Consider the following 15,463-nt stretch of genomic DNA (forward strand, 5'->3'; position numbering starts at 1 on the left):
CAGTATCTGCTTGAGGGGATTTAAGCCCCCTCTATCACCTATTTCTCAGTCCTTCATCACTACCAACCACACCATTTAGTATTCTGGGGTGCCTGCAATCCTGTTGCTGCTGTTCCACTTAGCATTAATAATTAAATCTTCCCTGCAGAGGGACTGGGCTTGAGATATCTTCCATCCTCGAGGAGTGCTCCAGGCTGAGAAGCATTCACACCCTTTGTTTAAATGACTGCTCATATATTTTCCATGCACCAAAACTGTGGCAGTCAGAGGGACCAAAGGTGGCCCATTTAGAGTGACTCTTGTGGTTAGCAGGCTAATCTGGAAGAGATTATAAGCATTATTTTAGAGCAAATTTCTGCTTCATTTGAACTAAACTACAAAGTCATTGTTTTGGTATAAAAACTCCAACATTTAAATTTGTTTTGACCCTGGTCAGGACCTGGTTTTAATTTTGTTCCCCTCCCCCGCCCTCCTTGCTTTTTTTTTGCTCGGCAGGAAGCCCAAGAACTCTCCCTCCCTTTTCATTAATTGCAAACATAATGCTAACAAAACTCTGAGCCAGTGAACACCTCTCACTTGGCTTTGGAGTTTATTCATCCCTAAGGTAGAGCTATTATTTCATAATTGGAAGCACCTTCAAGGGACTCCTTTATCAGTACTTTAATAGATACTTACAGCTCTGCCACTGCTTCCTGGTGAATCTGCCTTGGTGTTAACAGCTTTTATCTTGGCTCAGCTGTTTGCAACTGCTCTGGGGCTCGCCCCTTCCATAGTTTCATCCTGACCGAAACCAGCATCCTACACAGCTTCACTGTGTCACTGCCGCAGACAGGTGCTCACCATATTCCTCCCCATGCTGCAGGAAGAGATCATGAGCTCAGTTATGTAAAACAGCGGATGAAGAGAACATATTATGTACTGGTAAAGTCATGGCCTGATATGCACAAGGCCTCTAGACTTTCCAATTAGGGGACTGAGCTAATTAGAACTGGCTAAAATGCCCATGTAGTGTGCATGTTTTTATTTCATGGGATTCAAAAGAGATATATGCCTCTAAAAGGTTTAGCATTTATTAAATTGAAACCTGACTTTTCAAACGATGTCTGTGATTACATGAATCAACAATTTTTATGAGAGTTTGGGGATTGCTTTAATGACTTTGATAAGGGTAAGGCATTTTCACAAACCTTTTAGGGAGTGCCAGCTCAGTGAATGGTTGAGGCTGGGGAAAAAGGCATTAGACCACAGCTATGGCAAAGAGGTGCAGTGCAGTGTCACAGCCAACACACTCTGATTTTTCCTTTTCTTTATTGGAGAGCAACTGTAATGGTCAAACCATGATGTACATGAAACATTCCAGGAGATCCTTCGCATCAGCTCGGGATGTAAAACTATGATGGCTGAGCCAAAATACAAAAAATTTCCATTCTTTCTAATGAAACCTCTATTTTAAAAACCACATGAAAATAACAAAGACACAGCCAATCCCCCTTTAACACTATGTCCCACGGTTTCCTCTCTAGTAAAAAGCTGGAATGACTCATTTCTGGCTAGAAGCAGGTGAGACAGCAGCAGCATTGACTGTGTCACCTATGGCGTTATTCCTAGACCAGCCTTCGAGCAATGAAATTCTTCATAAGGGTTTCTGTTCACTTTTTGGTGGAAAGAAGAAGGAAAACCAGCAGAGAAACTTTCAAGAAAGCAAACACAAGACAAAATGTGGACTTGGATTCTTTAAGATATCTCTGTTTGAAGGAGTGATGGATTGGAAAGGGTTTGGGCCCTGAACTCCAGTGACTCCTTGGGAATGGCTATGATATACTGAAATTACTAAGAACTCTGAGCCAGTACATAGTTTCCTTCATACCAGCCCACTCAGGGACTTGAAATAACTTTTATTTATTTTTTTTTTCAGAAGCAAAACTCAGAAATGAAAGCTAGAAACACAACTTGTCATGGAAATGTCGTGACCTTCTACCTGACTGTTTCTGCAGTAGCTATTGGCACAGGAGAATTGTTTTTTTCTTTTATGAAGCAGAATAAAATTCAGAAGAGTTGGTGCAGGGGCTATGATGGAATAGAGGAACTGGAGAAGGAAGAATAAAAGATGGCATCTGTACTAGTCAATTAAACACAGTCACAGGTGCTGGAACTTGATCATCCATACTGTGAAATTGTGAAAGCAGTCCTCCCCATGGCTTTGGTGAGAGGCTAGCTTGCCATCTCCCACACATGTTCTGCAATAGGACCATTTCCAGGCAAGCTTTAGACTGTGATTTGCAAGAATGTTTACTCAGTTGAATATCACAGTTAGCAGATTAAGTATTTTTCTGACTCACTGGGATGCATAGAATGAAACCTCTTCCACCAGGATTGCTCTCTAGTTCAGTTTTCTTCAAGAACAACCCCATGGTGACCAGGCAATACCTTTAAGAAAAAAAAAAATCATGCTTATATAACAAAAGAATTTGAAGAACATCTGAAATAAAATATGTGTGTCTGTTTTTCATATGATTTCAGGCAGCTGAAAATTAAAATTTTAGTCACTCATTTTTCTCTCATGAATTTGTCTAATTCTTTATGAACATGAAAACTTTTGGCATTCACCGTTTCCAGTGGCAGTGATTTCCAGTAAGTACATGAACAGACTCTAGAGTGCAATTGATCTGATCACATATGGGTGCCTACCTTAAGATGAGATGAATTACTCCCTAGACTCCTTTGACTGTGATAAATAGAAGTCCACTGAGTCTGAAGGGAGCTTTGTCATCCATCTCTGATGTAGATACACACTAATAGATAGCCAAAAAAAAAAAAAAATTGGGCAGGATGAACTTCTCCTCTGACTTTTAACTATGTTTGTTAAGCTGAGGGGAAACCTATCCAGGTTGTCAGTTTCTGCTGTTCCTCAGAAAAAAACACCCAGTATTAACCAGACAACCTTACATAACTTCACTTTGCTTTGCTTTGCTTTGCTTTGCTGGACCTTGAGAAGCCTCTGTGGTGGCATGGGACCAGCAATGTGGAGTATGAGTTGGAGCTTCCAGTTTCAGAGCACCCACCAGTGACTGGGTTGTTTACCAAGTCACATCAGACCCTTGCGCTGAAGTAAATTCTGAACTTCCGTGATTTGAGGAACCAGAAACTCCCCTGTGAATCTTCTCTAAGCCTGAATTTGGTGCAGTATAATAAAATTAACTTCAGTGTGAGTAAAACATTTATCACACTAGGGTTTATTTAATTATTTTTGCAAAGCTCTGTATTATTTAGATTTTGCTTATCAGTGGTTGCTAAACAACCCTTCCTTTTCATTAGAAAATATACAAAATATGTAAAAATTAAAGACACTTATGTGGGGCTATCCTTAATTCTCCAAAGTATAAATGGACATTTACATTGTGCCTTTGAATATGAGCACTTTTTATTATAGGCTTATAAAAATAGATATTGCTATTTAAAGGATTAATTGCCTGTTAGCTCAAACCATGGTGAGATCAAGACAAGACTAGCTGTGCAAAGATGACTAAGATTTAGCTCAGGCAAAGGTCTTAGGTCAAGGTAGCACAAAGAGGTGTCCGCCTTCATCTACTGTAGGCTTTAGCTATTCAGTCAGAAAATTATTCATTACTTTTCTCCACTTTTAATTCTGTGCTGTGACTCAGAGGTATATTTTAGTGCTCCACACAGAAGTGACACAGTTTGGAATACCATGCTTGATAAGAGAAAAGCGATAAACAGTTTAACTACACAGGTGAGTAGGGAACCAGCTCTTGGCAAGAGCAGAAACAAAAGATCAGTTCGACCAAAACAAATCTCACTTTGTTCTTTAGTAAGGCTGACAATCAGATAGCTGCAAAAAAATGTCCTTCACTTGCAAACTGAGACTGCAAATACAAACAATAGGTATGTTTGAATTTTTGTTCCAGCTTCCACTGGATGCTCCGAGAGAGATGTGAATATTGAAGATCACAATAGTGATGTGGCTAACAAACAGAGCAGAGTGAAAAAGCATGTGTTGGCCACTGTCCACTCTGCCTAATACAATTTGCAAAAATAATCTTCTGGCAAAATGGAAAAAATTTACAAATTCCTTGCTGATTTTTCACAGTACAAGAAATCATCTTCTCTGAACTGTGGATAAAAGTTCCTCCTTAAGGCAGAAAATTCCTTTGTAGTGTCATGGTGAAAGAAGTTCTTTACTGAACTCGTGAGAAATCTGGGTTCCTTTTTCTGTAGTCTTTACTTTAGTTGTTCCCTCGTCAATTGATTTTCCTTATAATGCACAGTTATATAAATAAAAGTGGCTCATCTATTAGTTGAGTCAGGAGATGGGGAGTAAATTGACAAGTTCATGCAAAAAGCCCACAGCATCTGCACTTTGTGAAAAAGTGCTTTTGTAGTACAGAGAAAGAACAGAAAGAAGGAATTGATTGTATGTCTATGTGTAGGTGGTAAGAGTACTTTTAGATTAGAGGTGAGAGGCTGGAAGCTGTCAAAAAACTGAGAGTAGGAGCAGAGTACACAGGAGATGCCTCAGGTAATGTGTTTTAGATCAGGAAAGCTGAGCCATTGTATAAAATACATTTGTAAGTAGGATTAAAAGTAAAATAAAAATATATTCTATTTATATAAAAAATATTTGCTGAAATAAGTGCATTTGTCTAAATTCAGAATGGTTTCTCTAGAGCATATCACTGTTAAGGTTGTAAGACCAAAAAGAGAAAAGGTCTCTAAAAAGGAGTGAAAACTTGAGGAAACAGCAAAATGACCAAGGTGGATATTTGCAGTATCTGCCTGTTAAATGTGACCAAGCTTTTTGTATTTGCCTTCTTGGTCATTTCCGAAAGAAAGAATCAACACAGTTCATAATGAGATTATGTTTGGTAAGGAGGGGTGGCAAACAATGAATAAACAACCCAGATTTAATACCAATCACGTTTTCAGCAGCACATTTCTGCTGGTTACCTAACACCAGTTCTGGCACTATGAGTAACAGGATGGCAGCAACCACTCTCAGATACGCATTTCTAATTAATTAAAACATGACACACATCTAGAATTACAGTGACTGAGGCATAAAATAATGGACAGCTGAACTTGCAGAGATTTGATATAGACTCAGAAGAAAAAAAGAAAAAGAAAAGAAAAAGATGGCAATTTCACCTTCAAAATTAATAGGCTCAGCTTTTTATACATATAACACTAGTACTTGATAGCTTTTGAATCTGAGAAGTGAAAGCAACATTTCTATGTCTAATTCAAACACCAGAAATGGATTTTTTCAAGACTGGATTTTCAGAACTGTGAAGCTTGTTTTCTATGGATTTGTATTTTATCATAGATTGTAACTGTCCTCTTTTCCTTCACAATTGCAGCATTTATAATGTCACTTTCTTATGTGGATTCTTCTCCACCTCTATATGGCTGACCACTTCCACAGACCTTGTGGGAGCTTAAACGGCCTTTAAGGGAACTCCCTTTTGGCAAACACAGTTAAATTTGGACAAAGGTTTTGAAGGCTTGGTGTAATAGAACAGCTAGACACTTCAAACACTGATGTTTCATAGGGAATCAGTTTACAAAGAGAGAGATTGATGTTGCTGTGTGCAAGGTATGATACAGAACAGTCAGAACACAATAGATACATGAATTGAGTCCTGTACTCTCTACCATAGCTCGCATGTACTACATAAAGCAATTTTAGTTGGCAGTTCTTTCAGTCTGGGATTTGTGAGGTCAGTACATGTACTGGATGTTTCCAACTAATATACATGCAGTCCCATCTGAGGTATGACTATGGCAGCCTTCCTACATCTCCAGGAAAAACAAGCCATGGTGAGTAAAGGTGGTGAACTTTAGCTCTTTCTAATTGGCAGAGAAATCCTTCATAGGCAGCTACTAAAATTGGAACTTGGGCTGGACAGTTTATTTGTAATGTGGAATCTTTCATGACTGCACTTGGGCAGGGACTCAAAATTACATATCTTCTGGCACCTTCAGCTCTATTATGCCTGTTGATCTTATGTGGGACCATTGGTTCAACCCTGACTCAGAGGGAAGAGTGCCTCAGACTGAATCACTAACGCCGTATCCTGCAGCACTCTAGTGAAGCCTTGGCAGTAAGGAAGGATAATTACTATGTGGTTACTACGACTGATTTTTGGGATGCTTTTATGTACACCTCAGGCATGTCAGCAGGTAAAATGCAGTCAGCTCGTTCAGAAGTACCCAAGTGTCCCAAGTACATTATTTTTTACCACAAAACTGGGCATACAGATAGAATTCTACTAGACAGAAACATCCAAGAATTACTCTATATCTTTTTCATGTATGTGTAATTTACAAAAGATGGATAAAAAAACACTGTCCTTTTACATGTTTCTTTTGCCTTTTAATGAAAAATAATGGACATCTATATACAAGATGTTGTTTCCCTTACAAGAGAAATGCTGGTGTCTAGTCTGTTTTTTCCAGACCCTGTGAATAACTGCTGAACGAATGGGTGTGACAGTGTTACCAGTCTTACAACACCAACAGAATTTTAATAATTATGTTTTGTGAACAGACAGCCCAAAGTCAAATGATCCTTGGTGTCAAGGGGGCATTCTCACAAGTATTCAGGCTTGAGAAGAAGAAGCTTTAAGGTGTATGCAGTGTTTTCTAATTGTCTTGCATAACACACATGGGATTTCAAGGAACTATCAATACTGAAAGTTCAAGATGGATTGCAATTCCATATGAAAATATGTCCACATGTTCAATTAAACCTATTGATGCTGTTTTCATCTTTTCCTCAGTTAAAGTCTTTTTCTCTCACTGGCACTTCTCAGGTCTTTTCCCATTGCTTGTCCTTCCCTCAGCAAACCTGTTCTTTCCACCTTTTGATGGTTTTACTGTCTCCTTCCTCCTTCCGTGTGTTAAAATAGTCAAAGAAGTAGACCAGCATTCTCCTTCATTAGATTAATAGAGTGCAGACAGTTTACACATGTCCACGCCATTGTTTCAGGCTGTTTGCAGATGCATTCAGATACCACTGTATCAGTTACAGTCGTTCATGCTTTCAAGGTTATCTTTGCAACCAAGAGAACCAGATACTGCTTTTTCAAAGAGAAAGATAAGATTACTTACAATTTGAAAATGCTATGAAGGCCACCTCAATATTTTCAAACAATGTTTGAAAACTTTTTTTAATATAGTACAAGATACCAAGCAAGTTAACTCGAAATCAGAGTCAAGGACTCTTTCTTATTATTTCTTTTTGGGCAACTGTTTAAAAAATGTGGTTTCTTCAGGTATCATCTATTAAACCGTCAGACCGACCCCTGTTTGCAGCGAGGAAGGTGTGTGGTTTTTGTTTTCCCTCTGTTCGTTTCGCCAGGGACAGAAAGGCCTGGGTATTTCACACACCGCGTTAGCTGGGAGCTGTTGGCATCGCCCCAGCCGCCGCACCGGAGCACTCCAGCAGCTCACGGTGAGGTGGGCAGCAGGACGGACGGACGGAGCCGCCGCCGCGATCACCGATTTCTCGCCGGGGGCCGGGCGGTCCCGGGCACCGCCCCCGCCCCACCCCCGCCCGGGCCCGCCCCGGCACGTGACCCGCGGTGACGCCGCCGTGCCCCGGAGCCGACACTCGCCGGGGCCGCGGCGGGAGCGGAGCAGGAGCCGCCGCAGCCGGAGCGGGGCCCGGGCGGCAGGTGGGTGGCTGCGCCGCTCCCCTCGGCCCGCCGGGGCGGGCGGGGACCGGGACGAGCATGGCGCTGCCGCCGCCGGGACGGTCGGGCAGGGCCGGGCGGCCCCGCGGGGGCACGTCCGCGCCCGGGCCGGCGCACGGGGCCGCAGCCCCCCGGCGCCGCCCTGCCGCCCTCCCTCTCCTGGGGCGCCTCGCGGAGCGCCCCCCGCGCCCGCCGGGGGTCCGGGCGGCGCCGCCCCGCGCTGCTCCCGGCGGCGGCGGCGGCTCCGTTCCGCGGGCGGCGCCGGGAGCGCCGAGTCGGCGGCTCCGGGAGGCAGCTCCGCACCTGGGCGCTGCCGCGGGCCGCGCTGCCGGGTCGGCGGGGCCGGGCCGCCCGCGCTGCCGTGTGCGAGCGGCGCCCGCTCACCTGCGGGAGACAAAGGGAGGCAGCGGCGGCCCCGCCGCCCTTCCCGGGCGCCCCCGCCGGGCCGGGGGGATCTGCCGCCCTTGGGTGAACTTGAGCGCGGTAACTTGGGGTGGCTGGGCCGGGCTGGTCGGGGCGGCCGTGCCGCGCTATTTATAGCCGGTCCTCGCAGTCAACAACTTAACAAAAGCCCGCACCGGGAGCGAGCGGGACTGGCAGGGAGGGAGCGGGGGGAGGGGGGGCGCGGGCTGCAGCGGCGCTGAAAAGTTGTCCTGACACTTGTTTAAAATGCATGGCTTATTCAGTGCTCTGAGTCACGGGCAGTTATTAAATGGTTGCTTATTATGCCTCTAGCGTTTAAAGACGTGTGAGCTCCGGGTAGGTAGTTTACTTGCAAGTAGTGCTCCATTTCTAACTGTTTGAAGAAAGAGCGAAGGGCTAAGCTTGTTTTCGTACAGCCTGTAAGTTGTGTGTGTTTTGTTTGTATCTCTCGTTTCCATTTGCCTCTATTTGTATGCAACTTCTGCATGCTCTCAGTGCATGCTTTGCAGAGGGTGGCTCTTGCAGGCGTTGGTGAGGACTGGTCTGCAGGAAAATACTGGCTGAGGAGTCATGTGTGCTGGACAAGCAGTGGTGCCCCCTTGGGAAGAAAGGTATGAATGGGGTTGAAGTTTGACAAGGGACCAGTCTCCCAGGCAGTGGTCATGCAGATACAGCCTGAACCCCTAAGAAAACTGCCCAGGGAGAAGCAGAATCATGGAATCTATTGAGGTGTAGCCAGGGTATCTCATCTGGCCTGAACTGTTAAGAATTTATCTTAATTTAGCCTTCATAATTGAGTTTATTTCTGTATCAGCACTGCAGAAGGGTTCATTTCAGTAGTGGGTGAAGTTTGATGCTGAAAATGGAAAAAGATTACACAAGTCAACTGCTCCTGCTTTGTAGGACGCTGTGAACAAGGTCACACAAAGAAATTTAAGGCGATCTGTTGGTACTCAGTAGCATTTTTAACAATTTATCATCTGCTTGTATTGGACAGTAAGTAACAATTCCCTGTCCCCAGTAAGGGCTTTTTTTTTTTTTTTTCCCTAGAGGAAATAAAAGAAATAGCAAAAAGCATTTTAGGTTATTTCCCAAGACTCAGTTACCTGGTTCTGGAAGATGAGAAGTAAATGCTCTGTGCCTGATAATTTCAAAAAAGAGGGTGGGGGTGAGTCTTGAATTCTAGGATAATGCTGAAGGTAGGGGTGATCATATCTCATACGATACATGAGCGTACTATATGTGTATCATATATGGTCATATTTATGATTCTGTGTCTTAGGACCGTGCTTCTTTCGAGCATTTGTATGGACTTCAGGATCAACCCAGAGAGCATCATTCTGTAGTTAAGACTGGGTGCTCTAAGGAGATGAGGGTGCAGCTGCAGGGTTTAGGTTGCTCCAGGAAAGGCTGAGCTCTGAGCAGACCTACAGCTCTCCGAACGCTGCCTGTCTGGGGGTGATTGGAGCTGTCACATCGGGTCTAGATAAAAACGGTCTCGTTTTGTGGGGACTCACATAAACGTGTAGCTAGAGGCAAGTGTTGGCATGCCGAACCCCTGGTGCTGCGTGTGCACCCGCTTGTGGGGAGAGTTCCCCGGAGCCCCGAGTGCGGAGCGGGCAGGGCCGGCCCGGTGCCGGGAGCAGCGGAGCCGCTGGGGCAGGGCCGGCCCGGGCAGGGGCGCGCCCGCGGGCGGAGGGATGGGGGAAGGGAGGAGCTGACCTCTGCGAACACCCAGGGTTGCCAGCCTTACTCAGCCTTAGCTGAGTAAGAGATGGGAACGGTTCCATCGGCAGCCGGAGTCCGAAGGGATCTCTCTGCCCCGGTGTCGAGTGAAAGCCCTGCTCGCCTCTCTCGCACCGGCTGCCGCACCCGGTGCCGTGCCTGCCATCGCCAGGCTCGCTCCCGTGGGACAGCGGGAATGCTCCGTGAAATGGTGGCTTGTGCGTTCTCGTGGGGATGTGACCCACCTTAGATCATTTGCCAGTTGCGACTGGGGTTTTCTTCACCAGGAGAAAAGCGAGGTCTGAGTCTTTTTTGGTGTTCATGAACATAGGTTTTCTTAGTGAGGCCATTTGTTACTAATCTCTCAATCAGGTACTGAGACTTTATTTAAGGTGTTACTTATTTAAGGTATGAAAGCTTACAGATGTTCTCTGTGGAAGTAAATGATTTTTCATACTTACCATTCTCTAATTAGAGGAATTCAACCTTCTTTAACAATGTGGATGCCATTGAGCATGACAGGTAAATGGTAAGGAATAAAAAATACTGTGAGGTTACAAGAACTGACCAGGTATCACTTCAGCTGTTGACTAGTAGCACAGTGAAGTCAGCAGTCCAAGTGTCAATATTGTCCATTCACACCTGCGTTGTTGTGAGCCCCTTACAGCAGAGGTTTGACCAAGGCTCCTGTGGCTCTTTAAACTGTGTTCTATGAGGCAGCTTCATGAAAGGGCATTACAATTAGCTGTCCCCTGGGCTGCACGGAGAGTACAGGCAGTCTATCTTTTGTGACACAAGAGCTGCATTAAAAAAATTAAAGCAAAACAAAAATTAATGCATTTGAATCTGTGAAATCAAGGCCATGGTAGTTGTTTGCTGATCTACAGGCTTAATTTCCCATCTATACCATACATATTTCTTGCCTTTTTGGGTTGAGGAGGAGAATTAGAGCCTTGTTCAATCCTGTTGATGTGATATGTTTGTAAAACTGTTTTAGTATTCTGGCTGAACACAGTCTGTCTCTCTTTAATCATATGTTCAACATTACCAAATGTTTGCTATTGACTTGATAATTTTGCAGCTTGGATGAAGGACCAAAAATTGTGCTGCTTATTTTTGTTATTTCTTTTTTGTTGTTATTTTTTGGAAAGGCATTAGGCTGCAAAACTGACTTAAAAAGTGGGTAGAGCTATTTTTGTAGTAGTTGTTTTATTTAACTTGTAGTATTCAAAATTTTGTTTTTTTTAAAACATAACATGCAACCTGTTGAACCTTTCTGTCTTGAGAAAATGTTAAGCATGCATTCTCAATAAATAGTCATATGGAACCAGCAAAAAAGGAATGAAAAATCCAAGCTTTTAAACACTCGTTAGTCCTGTGGGAAACCAGAGGCTTATGTCCTCTTTGGTTTCTGTGTGGGAGAAAGAGATTTTGAATGGATCCTTATCCTATGGTTCAGCTTTTTGAGGAAACAGAGATTTGAGGTATACTGCAGCTTGGTAAGACTTGCATTTTTCTGATGTCTGACCTGGAAGCCATGAAAAGGATTGGTAGCAGCTTTGAAGAAGTGTTGGAAGGAGTCAGGTTTGCTAAGAAGAAAAAAATAGCATTTGCATGGCAGAGCTTTCAAAACTAGGAAGAGAGTGGGAATGGCTGCAATTTGTTCATGTTTACCTTCTGCTGTTGTTGCTAAACAACTGCAGAGCTGCACTTAAAAACACCTATTTATGTAGAATAGCAGGTAAGCAAGTTGCTTTGTACCGAGGCTGTAAATAGACTTTGAATGTCAACGTACCATTTTATGGTAGAGAGTAAACACCAGAATCCTAGCATTCTTTTTACTGTTCCTATTGTCAGTTTTGTTGAATGTGGTACCATCATTCCTTCTGTTAAGTCTTTGATAAAATTGTTAATCTGACTTAGTGATTCTGTTTGGAACCTGGAAAATGGTGGCTTCCTAGCTACCTGTAGGAAATGCTTCTTGGAAGTAAAAGAAGATGGTCTGTGGGAGAGAGACACAGATTAAAGATGGGCACTTCTGTCTTGATGTAATACCTTAGCTTTTTACCTTCTACTTTGTCTCTGAGTTATGAGGCAAATGTATTTTTTCAAGGCTCAGATCAGATAACAGAAATGGCAAAAGAAAATTGAATGATCCTTAGTGGTTTCTGCTTTAGATCTCCCCAGAAGTTCTTTTCTGTTTTTGTTTCTGTTCTTAGTCCCGTTTAGCAGCTGAGTTCCCTCTGCATGTGTGTGCCTGCATGGAATTGCATTAGTTCCGCTCTGTGGCAGGGTGAAGGTACAAATCTCATCGCAAAGTCTTAACTTGCAGAGCTGCAAGTTTCTACATAACTTTTCTCATTCATGAAACATGCATTTAAAAATAAAAAGATGTGTTTGTTAATCTTCATAAGACTAAATATGGCAGCATTTTACTTGAATTCTCCTACTTTCTGTGGGAATGATGGAGATCTTACATGCTTTGATTTTCAAAGTTAAAAATCCTATCTTTCATATTACTTTACTATATTGTTTTCAGAGCAAGTTGGCAAGACTAATGTTTATGCACCCATGAATTTGGACATTGATACTACATGATTAAATAGAGAGAATTTGTTCATGGGTGTGGATGCAGTGGCAGTTGTCTGAATTATAGAGATGCTGAAAAGAACTTTTCAGAATTTTCATGTATTATTAATTGTTTCATTACCCATTTTGGTTCATAATCCTGTTTTGTCACTGTGGAGGTTTTTGTTTGCATTTTAAGATCTAGCCCTTAAACATTTGGTTAGATCAGGTTTTCTGTGAGGTAAATAAGTCTTCTTTGAAATATTTTGATTAAAACTAGTGTATTAATAGTTTATTTAAGAAATTAAGCCTATATGTAAGCAAGAGAGTGACTCAGATGAGCCCCCTCACCAAATCCCCAATGATCAATGTTAATCAGTAATAGAAATAATAACTAAATAATTAATGAAGCTAATGAGCCTCTTGATAGCAGGAGGCTTGTGTGAATAGGACCATTCAATCAGTGATCCAAGTTGTTCTACTGATTTTTTTTTTTTATTTCAACGCTCAGAAAGATACCTGAAAATACTGCATTTTCCCATCAATTAGTCTAAGTAGGCAGGATTTTTAAAAAAATATTTTTATCCAAAGTGTTCTTTAACAGCCACTTGATTACATATACTTTTTTTTTTTCTTACAGCTCTGAACATTAATAGGAAAATAACACTGAAACAGAATGTCGCTTACCTTTTGTCTGAAAAGGTGAAATCTTTTCAAATAGAAATGGCTGATAAGGGCGGGAAGATGCTTCCAGGACAATTTTACATTCAAGTGGAGTATGACTATGAGTATGAGGCCAAGGACAAGAAAATTGTGATCAAGCAAGGGGAGAAATACATCTTAGTGAAAAAGACTAATGATGATTGGTGGCAAGTCAAAAGAGATGAAAATTCCAAACCCTTTTATGTGCCAGCTCAATATGTGAAGGAAATACCCCGGAAAGCACTGATGCCACCTGTGAAGCAGGCGAGCATGTTGCCAAATAACACCTTGAAGTTGACACATGGATTACAGAGATCAACAGAAAATGTGAATAAGTCACCAGAGCTTTCTAGTTTTGGAAAATCTTCTCCAGTTCAAGTGTCTTGCTTAGTTCGAGATGCCAATCAAAATCTGGGACCGAACAATAGCCCCTGTCAAACTTTTGGTTTGAGTCTGGACCTTACCCAGAACAATGGAAAACTAAACAATGAGTTGCAATCTCCCAAGGTTTCCAATCAGTTTAGAACCATTTCCATGGGTCATTTCCCATGCCCAGAGTTCTTGGAAATAGAGAAGACCAGCTTTTTGCATGAACAGTCCTGTGATTCAGCAGGAGAAGGCTCAGAAAAAATTCACCAAGATTCGGAGTCTGGAGATGAACTCAGTAGTAGTTCCACAGAACAAGTGCAGGTAAGCTAAAAAATGGCCCCCACATCTGGTTTATTTTTGTTATTGCCATAATTGTCTGCTACTGTTTTGAGACTTATTCCCAAAAATTTCCAGTTGTTCAAACAAAAATGTCTTCTCTTAACATGAAATTGTTACTAAAACCGAAACATTTTTGCGTTTAGTTCTTGCAGAATTTCTGTGCTATAGGAATTGATTCCATTTACATTATTCTGTGATTTAAAGTTAAAGAACAATGGTGTTTCCATATTAAAATTGTTTTAATATGACACAGAGTTTGGGTTATATTTTCTTTGAGAGGAAGGGAGCCTACTGCTTTAACTTCTCATGACTTGGCCTGTTGAAGTAATAGTGCAAGTTACTGTCAGTTTTCCCTAAGTGTGTATAGATAACATAAGAACTGTAAATTAATTTCTTAGTGGGTTTAATTACATTTAAGACTTACATGGAGTTGAATTTCTGGCTTGATTATTTTATTTGTAAACTGTTTTAATGAATCAACCCTGCCAATTCTGCTTCTCACAACTTTACTCTGGATTAAAACTCAAAACATGTGAGTTTGTTAATTAGTATGGAAGAATCTCAGGAATGATGTACTCCTACTTCAGGCTAAAACTGAGCATTGATGGCCTTTGTCCTTGGTAAAGCAGTTTGTCTCAATTTTTTTTTTTAACAGGCATCCCCCTCCCCCATCAAAAGATTAGAACTCTGGCTTAATCAGGTCACTTCTGGTACGGGTAACCAAGTTAATTAGTAGTTTGTAATCCAGGTTTGCTCTTAAACCAGTGATGTATGTGTGCATACACATAGTTCCATATTTATATATGTGTGTGTGTGTAGATAATTCCTCCACCTCACACTTACCTTCCCTGTCTTTCTGTAGGGACATGTTCAATTATTTTAAATTCTGTTCAAAGCTCCCTACTCTTGAACATAATCTGTAGTGTGAAACTGTTTTTGCTTGGATAGAAACTGATTGTTACAGTAAATCCCACTTGGCAGCATGTGTTCAGAGTACCAGAGTATCTCAAATCAAACTTGATGCTAACTTTAAATATGAAAAGTTTTACCATGGAGAGCTGTGAATCAGTACTTTGGTAATAAGAGACAATGAAGACAAAGCTGCTTAGGAATGAGTCGGTATGGGAAAAACTTAAAGATACAAGATTGATTAGGTGAATTACAGAGTCTTGAACTGTGTGTATGTGTATTTATCGAAATACTCAGAATCTATAGCTTTTCAATATCCTACTATATTCTTGGCCTCATTCTTGATATTCAGAGTTTCTATAGTTATGGGGCATCATGTCTCTAATATGTGTATATTTTATGTTGATTTTAAATTCATCGCCTCTCCCACAAATATTATGGAATGAATAGGATTACTGAATTTAATTTATTTTCTTCAGTGATACGTTTCTTATGCAGTGTGAGAATCTATGAGCTTTCTTACACTTTCTTTATAGCACTGCCCTAGCTCAGAGTAGTTGATATGAACCGCTTAGAACTTGGCACGATAAAGTGATTACTAGATATTTATTTTAGAAGTGTGTGTTGGCATGTTACTGCCATATTAATCAATTGTCAAACAAATTATGAAAATACCAAGTAATGTTTAGAAAGTATATCCTAATTTAAATAGTTTA

General features: G+C 41.7%; 1 protein-coding gene across 5 annotated transcripts in view; it reads left to right on the forward strand.

Moving 5' to 3' along the window:
• Positions 1-7,614: 7,614 nt before the first annotated feature.
• The window catches only part of ARHGAP12 (Rho GTPase activating protein 12), a 74,900-nt gene continuing 67,051 nt past the window's right edge, over positions 7,615-15,463 (forward strand). For 3 of the 5 annotated variants that reach the window (XM_053986431.1, XM_053986437.1, XM_053986443.1), the window contains exon 1: positions 13,072-13,820. In XM_053986431.1, coding sequence (XP_053842406.1) covers positions 13,152-13,820 — 669 coding nt within the window. In that variant the 5' untranslated portion in view covers positions 13,072-13,151. Of the gene's footprint in view, positions 7,695-13,068; positions 13,821-15,463 lie in introns of those variants that run through there. The other 2 variants (XM_053986452.1, XM_053986459.1) reach the window with 1 other exon arrangement.

The sequence above is a fragment of the Vidua macroura genome, chromosome 1 (genome assembly GCF_024509145.1).
Source record: "Vidua macroura isolate BioBank_ID:100142 chromosome 1, ASM2450914v1, whole genome shotgun sequence".
NCBI lineage: Eukaryota > Metazoa > Chordata > Aves > Passeriformes > Viduidae > Vidua > Vidua macroura.